The sequence below is a fragment of the Megalobrama amblycephala genome, linkage group LG21, assembly GCF_018812025.1.
Source record: "Megalobrama amblycephala isolate DHTTF-2021 linkage group LG21, ASM1881202v1, whole genome shotgun sequence".
Taxonomy (NCBI): domain Eukaryota; kingdom Metazoa; phylum Chordata; class Actinopteri; order Cypriniformes; family Xenocyprididae; genus Megalobrama; species Megalobrama amblycephala.
Genome location: NC_063064.1, coordinates 9,383,275 through 9,411,223, shown reverse-complemented (window position 1 = coordinate 9,411,223; position 27,949 = coordinate 9,383,275). Strand labels below are relative to the sequence as shown.

At 37.1% G+C, this 27,949-nt stretch overlaps 1 protein-coding gene across 4 annotated transcripts in view; it reads left to right on the top strand.

Annotated features, from left to right (window-relative positions):
- The window catches only part of LOC125257086 (spermatogenesis-associated protein 16-like), an 89,561-nt gene that overhangs the window by 48,226 nt on the left and 13,386 nt on the right, over nt 1–27,949 (top strand). For 2 of the 4 annotated variants that reach the window (XM_048173521.1, XM_048173522.1), the window contains exons 5-10: nt 1,898–1,982; nt 5,861–6,008; nt 15,328–15,477; nt 17,001–17,113; nt 22,424–22,588; nt 27,838–27,921. In XM_048173521.1, the coding sequence (XP_048029478.1) occupies nt 1,898–1,982; nt 5,861–6,008; nt 15,328–15,477; nt 17,001–17,113; nt 22,424–22,588; nt 27,838–27,921 (745 nt within the window). The remainder of the gene's footprint in view (nt 1–1,897; nt 1,983–5,860; nt 6,009–15,327; nt 15,478–17,000; nt 17,114–22,423; nt 22,589–27,837; nt 27,922–27,949) is intronic. The other 2 variants (XM_048173523.1, XM_048173524.1) reach the window with 2 other exon arrangements.

Genomic DNA, 27,949 nt, shown 5'->3' with positions numbered 1-27,949 from the left:
TGGCATGTAGATGTCTTCAGGCATGTGAAGTTTGGAGAAAATCGGACATTGTATGCCCAAGTTTCAACAACTTCCTTGTTTCATGGTGAAACATCGAATTTTTGGCAGGCCGCCACGGACACGCCGTTCAGCAAAAACTCAAGATCTTTGCAATGTAATGTTGTCAAGTCCTTTAAATTACACTGACCAAATATGATGTTTATCTGATTAGGTTCGTTTATCTAGGTTAGTTAAAGTACATCGTCTGGAAATGGCAAAAACTGCACAGCAAAAATCCCCAAATCCAGAGTTCCAGAGTTAAATCAACTCTGCTCAGAGTACATATGGTCCCTCTCTAAATAGTGTTAAAATAACACTGAACCAGAGTTAAATTTAATGAGATAATTAAGCATTTAATTAAGTAATGAGTGTGAATTAGTGATGAACACCTGCTGTTAACAAGCAGAATCACTGAAGAAATAAGAAAAAACACAAGAACTACAAGTGACTTAAGTCACAGCCTTATTAACTGCTTAATTATCTCATTACTTTAACTCTGCTTCAGTGTTATTTTAACACTACTTAGAGAGGGACCATATGTACTCTGAGCAGAGTTGATTTAACTCTGGGGATTTTGCTGTGTGCTGAAATTTTGCAGAGAAAATTAAAAATCTCTCACTTCCTGTTGGGTTTTCAGATTTTGCTCCCAGGGGCTTTTTTGTAGGTATTGGGCTGGTAACATGTTGTCTACGAAATTTCATACTTGTACGTGAAACGTAGTACGAAGGGCGCTTAATTGAAATTTTGTAGGTGCCGCTATTGCGGCATTTGCCACTCCTAATTCTGAGACCCATAACAGATGCAAATTTTCACCACTTCTGACGCATGTGCAAAGTTTCATGAGTTTTCAAGCATGTTTAGGCCCTCAAAAATGGGATTCATTTCGGAGAAGAATAATAATAGACTGAACAATTATAATAGGGTCCTCACACCATCGGTGCTCGGGCCCTTAAATTAAATTAATATAATATAATATAATATAATATAATATAATATAATATAATATAATATAATATAATATAATATAATATAATATAATATAATATAGGGAAATATTAATACAAGGACATACAAGGAAGTATCAATTCAATATTGTGAGAGTAGTATAAAAGTATAGTATAAAATGTATGGCAGGTTAGACTTCCGTTTCATAGTTTTTTAATATAAACATTTGTCATAATAGATCAATTTCCAGTTTCACATCTCTCAAGTCTGATGATGACAAATGTAATTTTTGTAATTTTTATATTGATGATAATAACTGCATAACTTTTATATTGTAACAACAATGTAGCATATTACTGTTCAGAATGTTAATCATGGAAATAATAAGAACTTCTGTTTCACATGAAATGATATACTTGCCGACTGTACAGTATTGTATCCTTTAAAAAAAAAAAAAAAAAAAAAAAAAAAAAAACAACAGTATGTGAAAATATACATAGATAATTATTTTATTTTATACCATCTAATTGTGATTGTGATATGACCTTATTACTATATGTTCTGACAACTGAATACATATGGCTTCTACTAATTATTATCATTATTTCAAATTTTTATATAAAGATTTGTCAGCATGGGTCAATGGTTACTTTCACATCTCACAAGTCTGATGATGTGATGTGTACACATTTGAGACACTGAGAAAGAAGTGGGAGAGACATATATTTGTGCCTGCAAATGCCTGATGCAAGCGCTTTCACTTTATAGAGACTGGCATGTGCACGTGTGTCTGTCGAGTGAATTCCCTTATCGAGTATGTGCCATGTCTCTTGTGCCGTCTCCCTCTAGACGGTGTAACATCTTGATTGAAAGTTGTCTGATACTGTCTGTCTGTTTCTGTCCTTGTCATTAGGGGCGCCATGATTGCTGACTACATTTACTGGCTGTCAGGAGGCAACAACCGGCACATAAGCAAGCTCATCAAACTGTATTGGCAGGTGAGGACGGATGGGCTATTGGGCGCCCACTGCGGCCCAGCGCCCAATCAAAAGCTCAATGAATGATTATTGCTTAAAAGAGTGCCGACTGAGGTAGATCAGTGCGTATCAATCACAAAAATGTCTGTGTGTAAAACATCAGCGACTTTGACCTGAAGGAACACTATTTAGTGTTGTGTAATGTTCTTTTCTCCTCATATACTGCACTCACAATCATTTTTCATGGTTTATAGCATAACAAACTCCTTTCATTTAAATCTGCAATGTGTACTCACTTTATTAAAAATTTGAAGATAGTGGATACTCTGGAAATATTCATACTAATATAAGTGCTCTTAACCCAGGCTGCCTCTCTCATCTGAACTCAAGGGAAAAGCACTTTTTTCTAATTTACAGCATATAAAATGAATGCATTTTGACCCTCTTAAAGTTGGTTGTATCTGCAACCGTCTCATAATTTGCATTTGCTTGAAGTGAGTTGAGTGTGGGGTAGCTCTCGGTGTACATCAAGCCCTCTCCTTTTTCATTTATGTATTTTTTTTCTATCCATTTTCATCCCACATGGATTGCAGTTCAACTTGTATGTTTATTCTGATGGCCCAATGTAAGGTTGAGCTTATTCATCTTCCCGACCCTGTCCTGAGTTTTATTTTTTCTTACTGAAAGGTTTTCACGTACAATAGAAACACATACACCACTGATGCCAGAGAAAGTATATGTTGTTTTGATCAAAGTAAATGAATAGAAGAGCATCTTTTTGTATATTTTTTACGAGATGCCTGTGTGTATGTCTTATCTAAATCCTTGTGAACTTTGTTTCAACAGCATAATTAATTTCAAAATGTTTCAAAGAACTCAAATAGTTCACCATGTTGGCTGCTATGTCCCTAAATGGTCACTTTTCATGTCAGGCAGATGGTCATTTCCTGTCCTGGTCAGAATAAAGTCTAAAATGAACTGGACTTCATGGCGATCAAAACTCAGACAGCGGTGTTATTGTTAACTAAATCTATAAAAAAAAATGTGGTAAGACTTAACTTAAAGCCTTTATTTATACTGTAAACCCAAATAAGTTGGCAAAACTCAAAAAAAAAAAATAATAATAATAATAATAACGAGGTAATCAGTTACATCAAATTTTTTAAGTTAAGAAATTCAAAGTTTTAAGTAAGCAGAACTGTCAGATTTCAAATTTGTACTCATACATTTTAATCACTCCTAACTTGAGTATTTTGAGTATTAACCCCTTAAGCCCTGAGGGTATTTTCAGAGTTTTTTTTTTCTTTCTGAAGTGACACACAAAAAAGTAGACTCGTAACTCCAAAACTATAACAAGGAGAGTCAAAAGGTTGGTATCGTTTGAAAGGAAACTTAAAAAAAAAAAAAAAAAACAACAACAAAAAAAGGGAAAATTTACATATCTTTCTTATTTAAAATAGAATGAAACTCATTTTAATCATGAGAATCTGCTGTAAATAATGATGTCCAATATTCCACAATCGAAGCATGTTTCATGAAGTTACGAGCCAAAATGTGACATATATGCTGTATATGCTATATTATTATTTACATATGGGTTCTTGCAGGGTTTCACGTACAAAAACTCGCTCGAGCTTAGTCAAAACCCAAAACAACTATACTCATTGTATTCTACTCCGTGAGACCTTTCAAATGACATATGACACATGATTATCTGAGCTATATGATGCTTTTGACACAATGGAGTACATAGTACAAAAAAAAAAAAAAAAAAAAAAAAATTCATAAATTATGATTTTTTTTTTTAAATAATGTTCCAGCAAATAACTCAGCAGTACTTAGGAGTTCATCAAAGTACATTCATTGTAAAGTTCAGACTCTAAGCTTTCAAATGACACCTATTTTGTGATGATTAAGGCAGGAGTTTTGGAAAAATATGATTATTAATCTTTTTATAGTTAGGTGGCACCCGCGGGCAGTACACTTTGTTTTAGAGTGATGACTCAGCACTCGTTAAGAAGGTGAACAACATGGTTGGATGCATTAAAAAGCTGCAAAGTTTCTAAGCTTTAGAATGATACCTATTTTCATGTCAGTGGTTGCTTAATTATTTGATTATAATTTTTTTCGCAGGGGGTGGTGTCCCGCCATGGGACACTTCGGGCTTAAGGGGTTAAGTGTCATGGCAAAGCATGCTGGGAAATAGAAATCCCAGCCCAGTTTCAGGTAAATTTAAGTTTGCCTAAATTAAAAGAAACAAGTTTTAAAACTCAAAACAATGAAACAATTCAGATTACTTAAAATGTGTCCATTTTGTGAACTCAAAAGAAAAATAAGTTCTAAATACTCATAAACACGGTTGTCGGGTGAGACGACTTAACGTTGTTGGAAAGGTGAGTAAGGTTATAATAGTTAACGAAAACGAACGAAAAAACGAAAACTAGGTGGGAAAAAACATTGTCGTTAACTGAAATAAAATAAAAACGAGGCATTACAAAAAAACGATAACTAACCAAAACTGTAATGTGTGTTTGGCAAAACTAACTAAAATAAAATAAAATTATAGATTAAATGTCCTTAGTTTTCATCTTTGTCAATGTCTTTCATAGAGCAAACGTTCAGCTGCATTTCATTTCCCTGCGTCTCTCACTCAGTCAGAAATCAGTGTGGTCAAGAGCGGCTGTCAGACCTCCTCCTGCTGGCCATAGAGAAGGATAGGAATCGACAAAAAAAGAAGTTCTTAAGATTTTTGTTGAAATGGCCCCTACTAGGCGGCTTCTCCTTTGAAGCTTTGCATGTTTAGTATGTAAATTTGGAGAAACCTTCCAGTGACTTGATAGGGTATTGTTAGGGATATTGATGTAGGGATTTTCATGACTCAAGTCATGTTTTTCTATGTTATTATTATTAGTAGTAGTTAAGGTGATTGAGTGCTGTATTTCAGTGTTTTACTTCTTTGTGTATATATATTTTAATAAAGACCCTGTTATTCTCAGTCCTTCATATAGCCCGTGAGTTTTTTTTTTTTTTTGGGGGGGGGGGGGGGGGGGGGGAAGATGGGGTGCCCTTTTGTTAGGTCAGAGCAACTGCCCCTCAAAATTCCTGTGCACGTCCCTGTAATACATTATACATAAATGCTTTAATTGAAATGTTACCAAAATCTTTTTGAATTCATTGAAATAAAACTGAAAAAAAAAAAAACATTTTTAAATATATATATATATATATAAATAGGCCTACTAGCTGAACTTAAAGGAGAAATGTTGCCTTGGCAAAATAAAATAAGTACTACTGTACTACTGAAAAATTACTAAAAATAAGACTTAAATACATTGAAGCTAAAAATTACAAAAAATTACTAACTTAAACTGAATTCAAATAAAAATATAATATAAAAGATAATTCAAAATATTAATAAATACTATAATAGCATATAAAGAAAACTAAAATAACTGGTCTATGTGAGACTGCATTCATATTTGAAGCTGTTCAAAGTTTTAATAAAAAAAATAATTTCTGCTTGATGTATTAATACTTGAATATAATTATAATTGTATTATATTCTGACAGGAGGTGGCTGATTATCTCAAACAGTTGCACACCAAAGGCTTGAATAAGAAATAAATCATAACTCTAAATAAGATCTAGCACACTTTTGATTTAATCACTTGTGTTTTTTAAAAGTATAATCATATTTTACTTTAAAATGATCAAAAATATGCCAGTCTAACAGAAATGCCAGAACAACATATAAAAGCTAAATTATCATCAAGAAATATAATAAAATCGCATTGTGCATCTCAGTAACATTTCAGTAGGCCTAATATTTATGATCTGATTATTTGTAAATTTAAAAAGCGTATTAAAAACAAATCCCTATCTCTATTTCCTCTCATTAGGGGCTCCTGGAGGAGGCACTCACCATGGAGGCGAATTTCTCAGTCATGTTCACTCCCTGGTTTGGAAAGCCGTCCTCAAACACTATCGAGAAAGCAGAGGAGGCCTTCCGGAAGCTTCACCCAGCCTTCGCAGACTACATTTTTACCGGTACGGGGAAAATAATACACTCCGAATTCAGCGTCTGCTTATTAAATAGTGAGAAAAAAGACCTCCAACAATGAAGCACTCAAGTAGGAAGGTTTCAGGTTCACAGGCATTAGATTGTGTCTAACAAATAGGTACAGCTTTGTCTAAGGCAGGTGTTGCCCTAGCAACAGGTCGTGAATTAGTGTGGTTTGCTGTGTGCGGAGATGTGAAGCAGCTCTCTTTGTTGTTCGAACACTGAGGCTTGAGCCGCTCACACAGGCAGGTCAAGAGCGCACCTTCATGTTTCAGTTAGCCTGCTTCTTTTTAACACACCCCCATTATGAACAAATCTATAATCCAGCACTGGATTTGTATATGTTATCGAAATCCTGACCTTAGACCTGAATTACTTCTAATTGCACACTTTGCTGCAATTTACCCAACCATTTACACAGTATACTGAATGCGTGATTATAGCTCTGGGTGATTGTATGTGTGTTTGGTGAGCAGAAGTTGTTCATTTAATTTGTAAATTAGTGTTGCCTTACAGAGATTTTCATTTGAGGTCATTGCATTGTAAGGCATGTAAAGCACATGCTTGTCTTTGCTACAGAGAAACTGGACAATCTGTGTGTGTGACTCAGTTAGAGTTAGTGTTTTTTAAACAAATTGTTTGAGTGAATGTTTCAATGACTTATTAATAATGTTGGACGGTTTTGTTTCATACGGAGCCTCGCACATGACATGCAGGAAAAAAAATAGTAGGCTAAAAAAAAAACCGTGCGCACGATTTACTTATTCGTTCCCTCGATTTATTATATCTGTGCAAGTGACTGTTTATAAGTGAATCACTGAAGCATTCATTCAGTTCATTCAAAAACAGATTAATTCAGACACAAAACAAGGGTGCTTCTCAGTACTCAAACTGATGCTTCCTCGTTGAATCATTCATTCAACATTTCATTTAACCCTTAAATGCATGACTGTTTCACCAATCATTCTTACATATTCGGGTCTTTATTGACCCGGATCTATATCTAACACGGAAGGATCTCTGCCTGTCGCGATAATATAAAACTCTTCTGATATTAGAGTAACAATTACAGAAGAATAAAATAAATCGTATTTTGTTACCTTTTGGAGCTTGAAAGGGCTCTGTTTGAGCAGATGTTTTATGCCATCATCACTGTCCTCGTCAGAGCTCATTTCCCAGTAAATTCAGCAAATAATAGGCTAGTTTTATATTTGAGGTCACGAATATGAGCGATCTCAAACATATTCTCAGAACTATATAATTTTCAACGTCTTCAAAATTAATATTTCGATCGCTAACAGCTTCACCAGATCCATCCAGTGACAGTTACAGTCATATTTGATTGCGTTCAGTACTTGCTCTGCAGTAAATCGCTGAGCCATTTCATGTTTCTCTTATTATTTCGTTTTCTGTCTAAATGAGTCGTCACTTCAGCATTGTGTATCAGACATTGCCACCTTATGGAATAAAGGTGAATTGCACTTATTCTGTCATCTAAGATTCAATTATTGTTCTGCAGAAAACATATATGTACACTCATACACACCTCGGGTCGTTTGCGACCCTATACAATTTTTACAAATAACGAATACAAAAATAGGCATTTTTTTCTTGTTATATTCTTTATAATGAATTGATTGAGGAATACTAAGAAGGTTGATGTCTAACTTTAAAAAATGAACGAGGAGGAGGGTAGTGAATGACGTCCCGGGTCACTAAAGACCCGAGGTATGCATTTAAGGGTTAAAGTCACTGATTCATTCTGAAACTACAGAGGTTAACTAATTTGTGCGCATGATTTAGCAAATCGAGGGAATGAAATAGTAAATTGTGTGCACGATTTACTTTTTTTTCCTGCATGTCATGTCTGGGGCTCTATAGTTTCAGAATGAATCAGTGATTTTAAATGAAACGATTAATGAATGATTCAGTGATTGACATATTAAGTCACTTGTTTTGTTCCTAAATGAATTAGTGTTTTTTGAACTAATCACTTAAGTGAATTATTCATTGACACATTCATGTAATTGGTCACTTGGGATGCTTCACATTTCTTATTTGTGTCCCCCCCTTAGGATGCGAGGGAAGGATACACCCGTGTATCCTCGCTCATGACTCCTCAGGCTTCCTCGCTCCTCACCTCCTCGCATTGCAATTAGAGAATTGAGATGCCCTTCAAGATGGCTGAGGGGCTAAAGGTTGGAGGAGCGAGGAAACGAGGAAGCATCAGTTTGAGTATCGAGAAACACCCTTGTTTTGTGTGAATGAATCTGTTTTTGAATGAATTAATTGAATGAATGCAGAGATTCACTTATAAATACAGTCACGTTTTGTTCCTTACTAAATCAGTATTTTTGAATTAATCGATTGAATGATTTTAAGACCCATTCAACAAATCTGTCACTTGTTTCTTTTTTGAATGATTCATTGTTTTTGAATGAAACAATTGAATTAAAGGGTTAGTTCATCCCAAAATGAAAATTATATCATTAATTACTCACCCTCATGTCGTTCCAAACCTGTAAGACTTTCGTTCATCTTCAGAACACAAATTAAGATCTTTTTGATGTCAGATTTCCTTCCATAGACTACCTTCGCAACTGAAACTTTAACGCTTCAAAAAGTTCATAAAGAGATCAGAAAACTAATCCATATGAATCGAGCAGTTTAACACAAGCTCAACCGAACCTAAATGACGCAGAAGAACAAACCTCAGACAGCATTCTGTCATCAAAAAGATCTTCATTTGTGTTCTGAAGATGAACGAAAGTCTACGGGTGTGGAACGACATGAGGGTGAGTAATGACAAATGGCAGATTGTTTGAGTGAATTGGTTGAATTAATGAGTCAGTTGACACACTTGTTTTGTTCTTAAATAACTCAGTGGTTTTGAGAAAATCGTATGATTGATGAGTGATTCAATGAATCATTCATAAAGTTGCCCACTTGTTTAATTTCTCAAAGAATTAGTGTTTTTGAATGAAGCAGGTGAATGAATGATTCAATGATTCAGACAGTCACTTGTTTCGATCCTTAAGGAATGTTTTTGAACGAATGATTTGAATGATTTAATGGCTCATTCAAAAAAATCAAATTGAATGAATCACTGTTTTTGAATGAAACAACTGAATGAATGTTTCAGTGATTTATTCATAAACCAAGTCACTTGTTTTGTTCCTTAATGAATCAGTGTTTTTGCACAAATCTTTTAAGTGAATGCTATTGGACTAAGTATCAGAACCAATCCTTAGAACGGCACTCTGCCAATCAAATTTGGGGACCATATATACAAAAATATAAAGAAATATAAAATAATTATAAAAAAAAAAAAAAAAAAAAAAAAAAAAATATATATATATATATATATATATATATATATATAAATATATATAGGGCCTACAATAAATAAGATACAGTACATAGAAATATCCTGCGACTCAGGAGAGTCTCTGGGTTATGGCCACTAAATGGCCGGAATCTGATATTATACATTTATTCTGGACAAATTCATTATGAAAAGAACAGCTATTTGAAGGCTGTTTTTTCTTTCAAAGCAATGCTCAAATACACACTGGTGACGCAAATGTTATGCTTTCCCCTGCTTGGATCAAACGATTCAAAGACGCCTCATGGAGGCACAGTGGAAAAAAAAACATGTCTGAGAGCATTCCACTTTATTGAGCGTAGATTCACCATGAAAATTTCAGAACACCCTGACACAGCAGGGTGTCTGTCCGCAGGACACAATCTTATGATGCATTCACAGACACTCTCCTGAACAGGCCACAAAAACCTGGATAAAATGAAAAGCTGCATATTGTAAGGAATTGTTCAGGTAAAAAAGAAACTTCTCTCATCATTTACTCACATCATTTATGTATTTCTTCCCAAACCACTATGATTTATTTGCATAGACCTCAAAAGAAGATGTTAAACATGATGTTACAGGGAGTGCCATGTTTCAAAAATAACCCCAAGTATATTAAAGGTCCCGTTTTTCGTGGTTTTTTGAAGCTTTGATTGTGTTTATAGTGTGCAATATAACATGTGTTCATGTTTCGCATGTAAAAAAACACAGTATTTTTCACATAATGTACTAATCTGTATACCGCTGTTTCCACTGTCATAAAAACGGGCTGATGACTTCCTTGTTATATGAAGTCCCTCCTTCAGAAATACGTAACGAGTTCTGGTTGTGCCAGCGGTTCCTGTGTTGTGATTCGACAGCAGTTTAGCGCTCCTTGCCCGGAAAAGTCACGCCTCTTACCATAACGTGGAGATGCACGCGCTCAGTGTTACTGTAAACATGTCTTTAATTTTACCCTATCAATTTGAGCCGGAATCAGACCCGGTGATTGGACTGCGGGATGAAAATAACAGCGTTTCGACGACATGGTGACAAACACACTCTACAAACGCAACTCTTGTGTATTCCTGTGGGCGGAGGTTAGTCAAAAAAGTTTTAGTGACATCATTAAAGAAGGAAGTAGAGGGATGTAGTCCAAACTGGCCGTTCGATGTAGGCGACTTCTGTTAAATAAAATATCTCGCTTGGCATTGAACCTTGAGCTTTAAAATTTTACAGATTTTATTTATACTCTAACAACAACATTACACACTAACTAAAGTTTGAAACATGGGATCACGAAGAACGGGACCTTTAAGTCTTCTGAAGAGTAGTGTGAACATTCTGGAAAAAAATCTCCTTTTGAATTCCACATGAGAAAAAAAAACTAATACAGAATTGGAATGACATGAGGATGAGTAAATAACGTCAGAATTTAATTTTAAGACTATAATAGAACGCTGAGTCAGTCTGTGAAATATACAAAACGAGACATTTGTAAAGATAACATTTTTTAAGCAGAGAAGATGATGCAATCTATTTTATAATCCACAAATTCCATGGAGTTGTCATCAATCCCCTGCTGTGCTCCATGTCTGTATTCTCATTCCTCAGGGATGCAGCCTTTTTTCTTTTCTTTACCATGGATTTCTTTTTTTTAACAAATTAAATTAGCATAATGTTCACCGTTGTGGAAAAATAATCCTGCATGACATGAATATGTGACACTGAAAGACACGTTGGATTTAAAATTTAGTACCCTAGAGGAGAACAGTCACTCATCACAGGGTTGTCAACATCCATGTCAGTTCAACACTGTGCATAACCAGCTCTGAAAAAATGGTTGATGTCCTTGTCTTTGACTATGTAATGCCTTTAGCCATCTGTTGATGCAATCTCTTTAAAATAAATGTACGATTTGCATTAAAATAAGGCAAGTAAGAGGAGATAATGCCGGTTTTAGCATCACATCAACTAAATTAAATTAACATCAAATCTCTGCATCTATGATCTAGTTCAGTGATGATCAACTGTGGCGCACTAATGAAGTAACAAAATGTAAAAATGTAAACAAAAAAGAAAGATGAAATTAAATAAGCTCAACTAAATACGCAAAACTAGGCTTTTACATTTTTTTTTTTTTCCGTTAAAACTTAAGTGGAAATTACCAATGCAAAACTCACCACCATGATGCTGAGTGTTGTAGGTGGTTGCCAAGCATTGTCATGCAGTTGCTGACATGTTCAGGGTGGCTTTTAGTGCATTGCTATGCAGTTGCTAGGATGTTCCAAGCATCCAGTTGTACAAAATTTAGAACTGAAGATTTGCTTTTCAATTCATAAGTTGGCATTTGAAATGAATTGACCACACCTCGTAGGAAGTTGAATTGAAATGGCAGTTCAACACATGATGCATTGTGGGAAATGAAGTTCAACATACATCTATCTCTTTATTTATCTGTCTAACCTTGGTTGGTTGGTTGGTTGGTTGGTTGGTTGGGAGGTAGGATTCATTGGTAAAATGTAGAAGCACAAATTATTTAGCCATATACTTAGTTCAGGCTGTTTTCCTGACATCTGGAGCCAAGAGCTTATTGCCTGATTCACAAAAGTGGAGACAAATTAGACCCTAATAATTTCAGAGCAATTTGTGTGAGCAATAATCTGGAGAAGTTATTTAGCTGCATTTTATACAGTGGAATTGTAAACATCCTTATTAAACACAAGTCAAATTGGCTTCCTTCCAAATCATACAACAACTGACCACATTAACACCCCACACACCCTAATCAATAAACACATAAAACACACCAAAAAATGGGAAATTATATGCATGCTTTTTGCAAGCATTTGATGGCATGACAGATTATATTACAAACTTTTACAAAGTGGGGCGTAAAGTTTATGACACTATAAAATCAATGTATTCGGACAATAAATGTGTAAAACAAATTGGCAATAAACATACAAAATTCTTCACCCAGAAGAAAGGAGTGTGGCAAGGCTGTAGTCTGAGTCCAACACTGTTCAACATTTACATTAATGAATTAGCATTGCAGTTGGGACGGTCTACAGCCCCTGGACTCATTCTCCAAGACAAAAACATCAAGCTTTTTTTCTGTGCTGCTGTCATCCATACCACAGGGACTACAGAAGCACCTGGACCTGCTGGAAAACCTTAAAAAAGATAAATATTTTGGTCTTTCAGAAAAAGTCCAGATGTCAACAAAACAGATACCAGTTCACTCTAGGCAGCACCACCCTAATACACAATGCAGTACACTTACCGTGGCCTGATTATCACTGCATGTGCTGTGAATGCGCTCAAAACTAAAGCTTGAAGAATGCTTTAAACATTTAAGAAAAAAATACACAGTATTCAATTACTGAATTTGGTGCAGTTTTATAGTGTAACTCAGCCCATAGCGCTCTATGGAAGTGAGGTGTGGGGTCCACTCAGTGATCAGAGCTACACTAAATGGGACAGACATCCAACAGAAGCAGAAGCTCTACTGGGGCAGTCGTGGCCTTTAATGGACATAGTCAGAGTCGGCGGCCACTTGTAACGCCTCTCGGGCATCCTGGGTTCGAGTCTCAGGTCCGGCAGGGATTGTTGGTGAAGGGAGTCAGAATATCCAAAAGCGCTCTCCAACCTTACGATTAAATTTCATATTTGAAATACCACGAAATCTAACAACAACCGGCTCATAAATTTAGTTTCTAAACCTCGAATCATGAGCAAAAAAAACCGTACCCCGGGTGCCGATCAGCAATGGCTGCCAGACTGCTCCAGAGGTGTGTGTTCACTGCTGTTGTGTGTGAACTTGGATTCTAACGGCCGTTAAATGCAGAGCTTTACAGTCGGCGATTGGCCTTGAGCTTTATGAAGGTCGGGACCCTACTTCCGCCATATGTCGCGTTACACTTTCTCCCATTCAAAACAATACAAGTGACACGTCTTGTGTTATTCTCTAGTCTTTGTCTACATACAGAATTGTGCAAACTCATTCTGGAACACCCAATAAAGCTTAAGGCCAATTCACACCGCACTTCGACAAACACCAACAGACGAGTTTGTTGGCGTTTGTTGGCTGTTGTCGGGGCGGTGTGAATTGGCCTTTATATAGGCACTGAATTAGTCTAATTCACACTGATTACTAATATGCAAAAAAAAAGATTCCATAAAATCGAGTCCCACAGTATTTTAAAGCTTTACAAACCCAAGAACTAAACTCTAAAAAATCCCCCTCAGTCAGCTGATCCTGAGACTTACTAACCCGATTAACATTACCAATACTAACCAGTCTCAGACCAGCACTGCTTTCCAGTCAAACATCAGAATAAATCAAATTATGAAACAATCTAATCAAATTGTGAATTGGAAGAGAAGAGTATCTTCTGACTGTCAGAGATACAAAGCAGAGGCAGATTCTGAACAAGTACAGGCTCAGTAAGTACAGTCTAGACAAGAAGACATGGTTACCCAGAGAGGAAATCGTGCTCATTGTATGACAGGTGAGGTCGAGACAGAGGTGCACTTCCTCCTTCACTGCCACAAACTCAAAACAACAAGAGACATCTACATGGACAAATTCACAAACAACTTTAGAGCCATGACAAAACATGAACAAATGAAAATAATACTAGGAGAGGGACACAATAGCACTGGCTGTGAGATACATGTGGACATGGCACAGCCTGAGAGACAGTGGCTGATTACATTACTACTGTCCACCACAGTGTCCCTCAGTAGATTTGTATGTCTAAATTTATGTGAATGTAGACATGTCATTGGTATTCTGTTAAAGGATTAGTTTAGGTGTATTTGACTTTCTTATTTCAGACAAATACTATCAGAGTTATATTAATAATCACTCTGATGCTCCTAAGCGTTATAATGGCAGTGAACGGAAACCACCTGTTTGAAATTCAAAAAAGTACAACCATCCATAATAAACATACTCCACACAGCTCCGGGGGGTTAATAAAGGCCTTCTGAAGTGAAGCGATGCGTTTGTGTAAGAAAAATATCCATATTTAACACATTATAAAGTAAAATATCTAGCTTCCATCACATCAGTTACGCTTGTTTCATAAGTTGGCGTAGGACGTAGCATAAGCGTTTTAAGTTACACTTTTTGAATATGGAAGGCGGTTTGGCGGAAACTAGATATTTTATATGTTAAATATGGATATTTTTCTTACACAAATGCATTGCTTCGCTTCATAAGGCCTTTATTAACCTCTTGGAGCCGTGTGGAGTACATTTATGATGGATGGTTGTACTTTTTTGAATTTCAAACAGGTGGTTTCCGTTCACTGCCATTATAAAGCTTAGGAGCATCAGGGTGATTATTAATATAACTCCTATAGTATTCGTCTGAAAGAAGAAAGTCATATACACCTAGGATGGCTTGAGGGTGAGTAAATCATTAGGTAATTTTCATTTTAAAGTGAACTAATCCTTTAAATACTGTAGTTTCTAGCTTTTCACAAATGCCCTATCTTGTTATATTGTTAAACTTCAGTTTAAGTCATGTTATAAAAATAATAATATACTGTTATTTTTTCTGCATATATTCCCAGCTTTGACAATATTATATTATGTACAGTCATGAGAACATGGATGGAATGGATGGATGAGGAATTTTTATGGACAGATGGAAAGAAAGATTCTCAGCTTTGACAATATTGTATTACGTACAACCATGCCAATAATAAAAAGATAGACGGACAGACAGACAGACATTGGCTGTTTCAGATTATAAAAAAAAATACTGACAATTCTTCATCCCTATCTAGATAGACAGAGAAATTAGACAGACAGACACTGGCTGTTTCAGATAACAATTAGTGACTATTCTTCATCCCTATCTAGATAATCAGACAGACAGATAGACTGACAGACAGACATTAGCTGTTTCAGATAACAATTAATGACTATTCTTCATCCCTACCTAGATCCACGTGGAGGTCATTTGTTACCCCAGACAACGGACTGGAGTCAGCCTTCATCCATACAGAGTTACTTCCTCACCCTTGGCTTCAGAAGGAGTAAGAATGGAGACTTCCTGGGTAAACTGCTCCACAGGAGGTGTCCCACATTCACAGGTTGGTGTGGTCTCTATATTAGCTGAAAGAAGTTTAGAATTTGCATTCACAGAACACAAGCTGAAGACTTTTAGCACGGCATGTTCATAGTGTTGATAAGATGAAGGTTCTCAGAGTGTGCTGAACAGAACAGCTATAATCACGGCTACACAATACATCTTTGACATAACACATTCATCTGCTTAGGTGACATCGTTAGGAGCTCTCTTGTGAAAGAACATGAACGAGTATAGGCTAACCTCAGGCAAGCTAAATGGATCACAAAGCTTACGGCGTCGAATACGCAGCACAAATAGACCTCTCAATCCTCACAACCATTACAATGACAAAAATGTTTTAATACAATCCCTGAGGGATCTTTTCTATTCTAGTCACACTTTTTCACCACAATGACTTTGTTAGGTCAACAAAAAAATGAATTATCTAGTAGTGCATGGAAATTGGTCCAATTGAAATCAAGGGCTAAGGCTGTGTCATATGTTAAATGTACGAATTTACGGACTGACCTCCAAGGTCACACTATCATCGTCTTTCAAGAATGAGAAATTCCTATTAACTCAGCCCTTTTCTGTTCTGTTTAAGCAGACAAGAGATTACAGGGACCAATCAATGTATTGACATCAATGGCATAAAATTTCTCAATTAACCTTGGTTCGTGCAAAGCCAGAGAGGCAAAGACGTCAAGGCTGTATTGCCGTCAACCAGCCTGCACAGCAGAGCTGGGGCTGTATTTGTGAGTGATCTCTATTAAGAGGAGGAAAATCTATGGCATTTGTGTAATGTCTCAAAGGTACAGCCACTGCATGGGTCATTATACTAATCAATCATCCTCAAGATGCCGTGACAACTTCAAACTTCTGCTGCAAAGGTACTATAACTGCATTTTACAACTCTCGTCATACTATTTCGTAAATAGGCTGTTCTCTGTGCTGCACATGTGTTTACCTGCAGCATCATTACTGTATATAGTATGAACAACAGTGTTTATATGCAGAGGATGTTGCAGGTAAACATGCTCTGCATATAGAATAGCCCATGTAGAGCTGTCGCTGGGGTTTTGGACCCTGGAAGCTATGGGCCCCCAAGAAATAAGTCTAACATTTCCCCCAGCTAGTGATGCTCTTATCATACATTATATTATGAAGAGTTGATGAAAATTCAACTTCCCTCAATGGGTGGTAGATTACTCAGCATTATAGCACCTAAACTCTTGAACTCACTCCCACTGAGCCTTCATAACACTAACTCCAACTTTTCTTTTCTCTCAGCATTATCTGTCTGTTTCTTTGTTGTTCTTTTGTTCCTATCTATCATCTTGAATGGCATGACAATTATTCTGTGTATTATTTTACTGAATTATAATTATTTTACTAAATCCTAAAATGTTCTCTTTAGTGTGTTAAGTGTAAATCGCAGATTTTTGATGTGGTCTCAGACATTTGGTCGCTACTGTAAACGATAAAACATTTCGTAAGACTTATTGAACATTTACTCAGTTTTGGTCTGATGGCTTTCTTTTACAGGGCAAAGATCTCCATTCACCTCTCCCAGCTATAGAGACCTGGAAAAGATGTATGAGATGCAAGGAAAGAAGATTCTGCCAGTTCTAGATTTTATTAAGTGCACCAAGCTAAGTGTGGGTATATATTTATTTTCTTGTGTTATGCCTAAAGTGTTAGTTCACCCAAAAAAATGAAAATTCTGTCATTAATTACTCACCCTCATGTCGTTCCAAACCTGTAAGACCTTCGTTCATCTTTGGAACACAAATTAAGGTATTTTTGATCAAATCCGATGGCTCAGTGAGGCCTGCATTGCCAGCAAGATAATTAACACATTCAGATGCCCAGAAAGCTACTAAAGACATATTTAAAACAGTTCATGTGACTACAGTGGTTCAACCTTAATGTTATGAAGCGACGAAAATACATTTTGTGCGCCAAAAAAATCAAAATAACAACTTTATTCAACAATACTTAGTGATGGGCGATTTCAAAACACTGCTTCAAGAAGCTTTACGAATCTTTTGTTTCGAATCAGTGGTTCGGAGCGTGTATCAAACTGCCAAAGTCATGTGATTTCAGTAAACGAGGCTTCGTTACGTCATAAGTGTTTCAAAATTTCAGTGGTTCACCACTGGGGGGCGTGACTTTGGCAGTTTGATACACGCTCCGAACCACTGATTCGAAACAAAAGATTCGTAAAGCTTCTTGAAGCAGTGTTTTGAAATCGCCCATCACTAAGTATTGTTGAATAAAGTTGTTATTTTGATTTTTTTGGCGCACAAAATGTATTTTCGTCGCTTCATAACATTAAGGTTGAACCACTGTAGTCACATGAACTGTTTTAAATATGTCTTTAGTAGCTTTCTAGACATTGAAAGTGTTAATTATCTTGCTGGCAATGGAGGTCTTACTGTGTGGATCGACATGAGGGTGAGTAATTAATGACAGAATTTTCATTTTTGGGTGAACTAACCCTTTAATGACTGTCCAACAGGATATTTATAAGTATTATACTCCATATTATCAATATTTATTCACCTTCATGTCATTCCAAACCTGTATGATTTCCTGTCTTCTGTGGAATATGAAAGAATATATTTTGAAGAATGTTCGTAACCAAACAGTTTCAGACTTCCTTTGTATTTTTTGGGAACTGAAACCAACATTCTTCTTCAACAATCTTCTTATGTACTGCAGAAGAAATGCATACCGGTTTGGAATTACTCAAGAGTGCGTAAATTATGACAGAACTTTCATTTTTGGGTCAACTATCCATTTATGGTGTTTTGAGAGAGTTTTAGCATGATAGGTGGTTACTTTGTACTTAGTATATGAGATTTTTTTTTCTGTTTGTTGCATCGTCCACCAGATAAAAATGGTCTGATCACTTAGAAAAGTAATAGCATACCTCAGTTCAGCAAGCCTCATGATTTGATGTATCATTCATGTCTGTAGCACAGAGCAGGAAGATATATGTGCAATGTTAATATATTGGGTTAGGAGTTTGTTCAAATCACTTATCCAAGTATGAGCAATAGTGTTAGTGATTCTTGCCTTAGCTAACACCACTAATTATATACACTTGCTGTCAATGTTTAACAAGCCAGTGCTGTCAGTATCCCTGCCACATCCCACTAATAATTACAATCTTTCTCCAACCTCACAATGGTCTACTGGAGACACAAACATACCCAAAGATGAAGTTTTCATTTCATTTGGAGACTGAACTCTCAGGGTGTTTATTTCAGAAGACAGAGATTGAATTAGAGCAGCAACAGCAAATGTTTGATTGGCCCAGACATAACGCTAAATTACATTAGTCAGTTATTCTCCAGCCGAGAACAGCCATCAGCTCTCGATTAAAACACAGAGCTGATTTCATCTCACTATGATGAAATTTGTTGCAACACATTTATTCTGAGAATGAAGAACTCAAGCTGTCAAACAGTACAGCGGATTTCTGTTCTGGATCCACACACATGCTCCTTTGCTGACTCTCAGAATCATACAAATATATAAATTATGAAGTACTGTACATCAATATTAAATTATCCCAGGGCATTTTAGGATTTATTTCATATATCAAAGTTTCTGAAATGACAGCTACACTGTATCCATGTCCAGAAAGAGTGTATGTACACAGTAAAATATAGGTTGATATAAATATAAAATATTAGAAAATTATTTATAATTAACATTAGGAAGTTGTGGCCTAATGGTTAGAGAGTCAGACTTGTAACCCGAAGGTCGCAGGTTTGAGTTTCCGGCAGGAAATGTAGGTGAAGGGAGTGAATGAACAGCATTCTCATTAATAATAAAATTATTATTGATTTAATATTCATTTAATTTACTTAATATAAAAATAATGTGATAATTCTACTATTGCAGTAGCTGATGCATAAATTCAAGTGAACAAATAATTGTGATTAAATTGATTTTATTGATCAGCATATCCAAAAATGACATTAAAAATGTCATTGATTAAATGCCCTAATATATACTTTTAGCTTTTTTTAAATAATACATTGACAAAATATGATAAATAACAAATATAATTAATTTTATATTACATAAATAATATATTTCATTTATCTAAAATCTAATTGAATTCAAAATAAATTATATTAATAGGAAATCTATTAAATATATTAAAGGTGCCCTAGAATCAAAAATTGAATTTACCTTGGCATAGTTGAATAACAAGGAGTTGCAGTACATGGAAATGACATACAGTGAGTCTCAAACACCATTGTTTCCTCCTTCTTATGTAAATCTCATTTGTTTAAAAGACCTCCGAAGAACAGGCGAATCTCAACATAACACCGACTGTTACGTAACAGTCGGGATCATTAATATGTATGACCCCAATATTTGCATATGCCAGCCCATGTTCAAGGCATTACACAAGGGCAGCCAGTATTAACGTCTGGATCTGTTCACAGCTGAATCATCAGACTAGGTAAGCAAGCAAGGACAATAGTGAAAAATGGCAGATGGAGCGATAATAACTGACATGATATTTTTAGTGATATTTGTAAATTGTCTTTATAAATGTTTCGTTAGCATGTTGCTAATGTACTGTTAAATGTGGTTAAAGTTGACCATCGTTTCTTACTCTATTCACGGAGACAAGAGAGCTGTTCGCTATTTTCATTTTTAAACACTTGCAGTCTGTATAATGCATAAACACAGCTTCATTCTTTATAAATCTCTCCAACAGTGTGTAATGTTAGCTTTAGCCACGAAGCACTATCAAACTCATTCAGAATCAAATGTAAACATCCAAATAAATACTATATTCACATGATCCGACGCATACATGCAGCATGCATGACAAACATCTTGTAAAGATCCATTTGAGGGTTATATTAGCTGTGTGAACTTTGTAAATGCACTGTATTATAGTCGAGAGCTCGGGGGAGCAGGGAGCCCGAGATTTAAAGGGGCCGCAGCCTGAATCGGTGCATAGTTAATGATGCCCCAAAATAGGCAGTTAAAAAAATTGATTAAAAAAAATCTATGGGGTATTTTGAGCTGAAACTTCACAGACACATTCAGGGGACACCTTAGACTTATATTACATCTTGTAAAAACTGGTCCTAGGGCACCTTTAAATAAGAGCAATGAACACACTATTCTTGTTTCCTTCTTCTTTTTCTCTAACCAGCTCACTGTTTCCTCTGCTTGGCTTATGGAAAGTAAACAGTTGTGATAAAAAATATAAAAATAAAATTCCCAAAAAACTGACAGTGGTGGTGAAAAATGATACCTGCTGGAGGATATGTGTTGGTAATAAAAATAACCATAAAGTGGATGAATGACACTAGAGTGTAACAGAGCTTACACAATATAAAAGGAGTCTAGAAAGGACATGGAGTGGAGGAGCAGCATCATTTAGTCAAGCGACCTCGACAGGCCAAAAACGGTCCGCAGGGGAAACCAGTAAAGAGGCGACCTTGGGCTGGGGGGTGGAGTTGAGCGTACAACAAAATAGCAGAAGAACAGCAGTTTTTCAACTTGACTTCCAACATTATGTAGCATTTTGTCAAGTTTCAGCGTGAGAAGAATGTGTGTAACACAAGATGCCAAAAGGTATTTGACATAATGAATCATCAGGGAACATGGAGTTGCTTTTGTAGCACTGACGCGGCGTGTGTGAAACGGCTCTGAGGGACGCTTTGGCACTGGGAGCTGTCAGTTTCAAACAAAAGCGCCGTATGCTGACACTTTTTAAAAGTGTTTGTTCTTCTTCTTTGTATTGTTACTCTCTGTGGAAAAGGTCAGCGTCCCCTTTTCAATTTATAATGACTTCATTTACATACAGCACAACTCAGGGCATCAAGGAAACATGACAGAAGCACACTTGTACACTCACAACCCAATAAAAACACATTCAGGCACCATTAACACTTCATGAAATCCCTTCTGTGACATTATCTACAGCAGCTTTTCATGTGGAAGTCAAAGCGATGCATGGCAGTTGTCTTGAGAGTCCTAACACGAGTTGTGTGATTTGTCTTTGGTTAGATTGAATGAATGTAACACCTTTTCGGTCAAAAGTTTTCTGTGATATAGTCACCCAAAAATGAAAAGTTCTTCCAGTATATACTCACCCTAATGTCAGTCCAAAAATGATGTCTGATATTTGAAACATTTTAACAGGAAATTGTGGCAAAACCATTGCTTTCCTTTTGAGCCATTCACACTCCAGTCCAGTAGGTGGCGGAAATGTTTATCTTCTGCACCGCTCACAGCACGAAACTAAATTCAGGGTTGCCAGATTTACGTAACAAAACCAGCACAATTGCTATAGAGTGGCGCAGATATGACGACAGAACCCGGAAGTCATGGTAAACATAACTTGACGATACGTTTTGTTCTACAACGTACACTGCACACACTCACATCCCAAGCTGTCTTATCTATTTAAAAAAAAAAAAAATGAACATAACTGCTTCAAAATGTACGTTTTCACTATGGGTGTGTGTCATTTACTTTGTCGAACCAAATGTCAAAGTATGGTCATGTTAAGTTTATCATATGATTTATTTTACACATTAATCGAAAAACCCCATTACAAAACCCCATAGGAAAATCTCAAAGGAACCAGCGGAGAATAAGACTTCTGGCTTCTGACATCATACCTGCACCATTCTATTGAAAACCCACCCAAAACCGTCCAAAACTAGCCCAATCTGTTCCATCGAGTTTCTGGGGGATTTTCAAACTTCTCCTCCGTCTGTCATTGGTCAAAAAGCAAGTAGTCCCACTCCAAACTCACGCCTATTGGTTGAGCCAGTGTTGGGCCTACACGGTCTGTTCAAATAAGCAGATTGCAATTCCATTTGGTGCTACTAGTGGCAAAAAAATCTATAAGTGTGTTTTTATATTTACGTTCATATTACGTGTATAAATGAGCATGTGTTTGGTTGGTTGTCTAGGTGGACTTTTCCACAGGATCTGGACTCATAGAGAGACTTCAGTATGCTAGTGTCCTGGGACAGCTGAATAGGTTCAGAGAGCATACACATGTACTACAGTACACACTGGCTGAGCTGGCGGTCGCACCATATCTGCAGGACATCAGTCCTTCTGACACACAGCTGGTGAGTCAGTTACTTTTTCCTTCTCCCCTCACTGTATTAAAGTCATCATGAAACGGAAATTGAGATCTTCTTTTCTTCCCTATTGTGTCAGACAAGAAAAACTGTTGGATGGGAATTGATTTTGTCCATCAGGAACTGATTAGATTGTTGGATCGTTTGCTATTTTTTCAATAATAAAAAAAAATGATGTGAACAGATAAATCATTTATATTAAATACTGCAATATTCCATGAAAATAAGAATTGTCAATTGTGATTTCATGGTGACTTTAAAGAACGTTTTTGATTTTGAAAAATGTCGATGTCGATGTGATGGTATTTTCCATACAATGAAAGTGAATAGGGAACATGAGCTCCAAAAGTGTCAAAAAAGTGGTTTTGGGCATAATTCCCTGTGTGTGTAACAAGCAGAGTGTATGCACGTTGTGCACCCGCATATAGGCGCATATTACTAACGCGCCCTTTAAATAACAAAAAAATTAAAATAAAAAATACTGCGCCATTTACTTTAGACCAGGTTTCAGTTGGTCAATGGCGCAGTCTATTTCAGTTGCCTCAAAATAGCAACACGCCAACAATGCCCCTAAACACACCTCGTTTTCAGACCAGAAAATGTAGTTTGCTAGGGGGGTACTGGGACATGTGCATTTTTAAGACGTTTTAAGGCCAACAAATTGGGTAATTTAAAACCATGTCAACAAATAAATGCATGCACAGTTTTGAGGCAGCTTTAATCGCATGTTTGGTCATTTCATGAACAACGACGAATAACGACGGTCATTGTTCATAGTTTCTTTTGAGCTTAAGCTATAATAAAGTAATTATACAGTGTGCGGGGATAAAAATAATTCAGCAGAGGCAGGGATACATAGACCAGAAGGGGGGAACCCTTATATATATATATATATATATATATATATATATATATATATATAATAAAATAAATATAAATAAATAAATATTTATTTATTTATAAATTAGCTTTACTACTGAATTGCTACATTATATTACTCGGTATATATTACCAATGAGGTAAAGTCGCTGTTTATTAAAGCATTGGGTGGTTCTTTGTCTCACCGTTGTGGAGTTGATTGTTAATTATCCCTTAAATAAGTTGCAACTTCAGTGCCCATAAATATAACATTTAGTACAAACTTACAAGTATATTATTTTAATGTATATTAAGTACTCTTTTTAAAAGAATGCTAAAGTGCACTTCTCTTTCACAAGGGCATACAATGCTATATTCCAAGTCTTCTGAAGTCATACAATAACTTTGTGAGAGAAACTTAAATTTAAGCTGTTAATAACTAAAAATCTCTTTAAGCTATGGTGACCATTCACTTTGATTGTATGAACAAGAGCAGCATGGGCATTCCCCTATTAATAACTCCTTTTGTTTTCCATGAAAGAGAAAGTGATAAGAGTTTCATGTGTTTGTATCCTCTCATGGACAGGATTGTTTATTTTATTGGGGTGAAAAATTCCTGTAGCGAATTCTTGGATGCCGATTTTTACATTTCTCTTGTGCTTCTTAATGTCATTCGATGAAAGAAAAAAAAAGGTTACATGAAAACAAAGCTATTCTCCTCATCTCCAACTTCAAACGAATGTTCCTCCAAAAGGCATTCATAATATGCAGATAAACTGCTGCACAGGGCCAAGTTTCCTCTCTGAGTACAGGTGGAGGAAGCATACAGCTGGAATGAGATGCGGTGGCGATCCCTGGAGTGTGCATGCACTGAAAAATACAAGAATGAAATGAAATCAAAGGATTATAAACATCCTCTATCGGATTCAGATCAGTCTGAAGTGGGAATTTAGTCTAAATGCACATTTACATAGAGATCATTCTTTTATTTCTTTTTATTGCTATTTAAGTGTTCCCCTTGCTGTGAACAGACTGAGCTACTTATGCAGATCTCTTGATAAGCTCTGGACCATCCTAGGCACATTTAACACTGATCTGAGAACAGTTTTTGATGGTAACTGCTCTCACTGGGCTCTACCCAAGTTGGTAGAGCCCATGCAGTGTCTGATTCACAGACTCTTATGAGCTGGTTCTTTTTAGTCACTCAAAAATGTACAGTGTGACCAGTCTAGTCTGATTTCTGAAACATGGAGGCTTCCCCACCAGAAGCCTGCTGTCAGTAAGTAAGTGGCACCTTGTGGTACCATCACAGAGAGGCACAAAATCACTTTCAAGAATGTTTTTATTCACCGTTCCTTGCTGGTGGAATGATCTTCCCAGCTTCCCCAGCCAAATCCCTGACAATATTCAAGAAATAGTTCTCATCTAGTACTCATCTCTTCCGTGAGCAATTTATTTGTATCCTGCTAGCTTGTACTATTCTGAACAATGTCTGAAACGTATTACTAACACTTCTTGGGCCCTATCATACAGTATACAGCTAGTTTCAGCCCAACTCAGTTGTCATTTTCACGCCCAAATTGTTTAAATGGCCCATGGGTGTACTGGTCTGAAAACGAGGTGTGTTTAGGGGCATTGTTGGTGTGTTGCTATTTTGAGGCAACTGAAATAGACTGCACCATTGACCAACTGAAACCTGGTCTAAAGTAAATGGCGCAGTATTTTTTATTTTATTTTTGTGTTATTTAAAGGGCTCGTTAGTAATATGCGCCTATATGCGGGTGCACAACGTGGCATACACTCTGCTTGTTACACACACAGGGAATTACGCCCAAAACACACCCATTACTCATTAAGAGACTTTTGGACCGTGCGCCTGGCACGCTGTCCATTTTTTCCATTGTTATCTGCAAATACACTGACAAGTGAAGTGAATAACACTGATTATCTCTTCATCACGGCACCTGTTAGTGGGTGGGATATATTAGGCAGCAAGTGAACATTTTGTCGTCAAAATTATGTGTTAGAAGCAGGAAAAGGATAAGGCGTAAGGATTTGAGTGAGTTTGATAAGGGACCAAACTGTGATGGCTAGACAACTGGGTCAGAACGTCTCCAGAACTGCAGCTCTTCTGGGGTGTTCCTGGTCTGCAGTGGTCAGTATCTATCAAAGTGGACCAAGGAAGGAACAGTGGTGAACCGGCGACAGGGTCATGGGCGGGCAAGGCTCATTGGGGAGCGAAGGCCGGCCCGTGGGGTCTGATCCAACAGACGAGCTACTGTAGCTCAAATTGCCCTAGAATTTAATGCTGGTTCTGATAGAAAGGTGTCAGAATACACAGTGCATCACAGTTTGTTGTGTGTTGGGCTGCATAGCCGCAGAGCACGTGAGCATCAGAACTGGACCACGGAACAATGGAATCACGTTTTCTTTTACATCACATGGATGAATGCATCACATGTGGGGAACACATGGCACCAGGATGACTATGGGAAGAAGGCAAGCCGGCGGAGGCAGTGTGATGCTTTGGGCAATGTTCAGCTGGGAAACCTTGGGTCCTGCCATCCATGTGGATGTTACTTTAACACGTACCACCTACCTATGCATTGTTGCAGACCATTTACACTTTTTCATGGAAACGGTATTCCCTGGTGGCTGTGGCCTCTTTCAGCAGGATAATGCGCCCTGCTACAAAGCAAAAATTGTTCAGGAATGGTTTGAGGAGCACAACAATGAGTTTGAGGTGTTGACTTGGCCTCCAAATTCCCCAAATCTCAATCCAATCGAGCATCTGTGGGATGTGCTGAACAAACAAGTCCGATTCATGGAGGCCCCACCTCACAACTTACAGGACTTAAAGGATCTGCTGTTAACATCTTGGTGCCAGATACCACAGCACACCTTCAGGGGTCTAGTGGAGTCCATGCCTCGACAGGTCAGGGCTGTTTTGGCAGCAAAAGGGGGACCAACACAATATTAGAAAAATTGGTCATAATGTCCTGCCTGATCAGTGTACTGAATCAGAATCCATTCAAATTGAATTGAGAGCTTGTGAATGAGAATTTAATTTAAATTGGGAAATCCAATTTTTTTGCAAGCAAGCAACATTTAATATTATAGCCTGAATCTTTTTTGGAGTGCTCGTAAAGGCATACAATATTTAGATCAGGAAATCGGTGCTAAAAATTAGTCAGGAAGTTATAGACCTCCTTCTTACCCGTGAGAAAATCTTGATGCAATGTTTTGAGGGAGCGATCATGTAACATCATACCCCAAGAGCAGAACCAGGCCAGCTTGGTTTAATAAAGTCTGGAATTATGCACGGCAATAAAACACGGCTCTGTTGTGAATATTTATGAGACTGAAAGAGAAACTAGCGCAGACAAAGAAGACAACCGCTATTGTGCATGCAGATATAGAAGTGACGGAACAGAACAGAGAAAATGAGTGAGAAAAAAGAGAGAATAGAAGAAGGAGATGGCATAAATCTCATTCTGGCATACAGTGCTGAAGCACTATAATTGCCTCTTGACTAGATTAGCGCTCCACAGTGGTGAGATTAGCCCAGATCAATAGAGCGTGATGTATGCGAGATTGCGACCAAATCTGCCATGAATGGAGAGCCACGGGGCGTTCAATTAGTGTGATGTTTGTTATAGGTGCAATACAACACCTCCCAGAATCATACTGACAAATTACAAAGACCTAATTGAGTAGTTACTGTAAACAGAAACCTACAATATAGAAGCACATATATGTAGGCTATATAAGTATATGTAAGTAACTGTTGCTTTAAAAGAGACGGTTTTTGTCGTCTTGGTGAATATGGGTTCAGAGCCACATGCTGCTTCTGAAAATGGTATGTACTTATATAAATCAGAAGAAAAGAGAGTATAGAGAGCGGTTATGTGAAGAGAGTGTGGGGTGTACAGTATATCGAAAGTGGATTCACTACAAAGCCAACTCACCCTACTTAACAGCACTTAGTGAAGCAGGTGATCAGCGTTCTCTGTCTCTTTAACTTCCCCTTCCTTCTCTCTCTTACTCCTCCATCCTGGGCCTTCAGCTAAATGGGTCTCAGCGTGCAGCACTGTGTACATTCCCATCTGCTGTGCCCTGTGATGGACGAGTGTTGTTCCTCAATTTGTCCACATTGTTTCAGTTTCTAACCACCAGCCTTGTAAAAACCCAAGACCACCCCCTCCCCCTTTTCCACTACCCAAAGGGGAACAAGAAGGAAGCCCTCATTATATGAGGGATGACTTATAAAAATCAGCTGCCAACAAATGATTTTTAATTAGCTTTTAAGGTGCAGTGTTTAGAAAAGTTATGGCGTTTGTGTGAACTGAGCTGTGATAATCTTTATCTCCTCCTGGCAGCTGCTGGCTCTAATGGCAGACACCATGGACACCCTTGAAGGCAAGCGGTCTGATCGAGAACGTGTGTGGAATGCAATAAAAAAGGTAAATAGACAGCGAAAGGGAAAAGGAC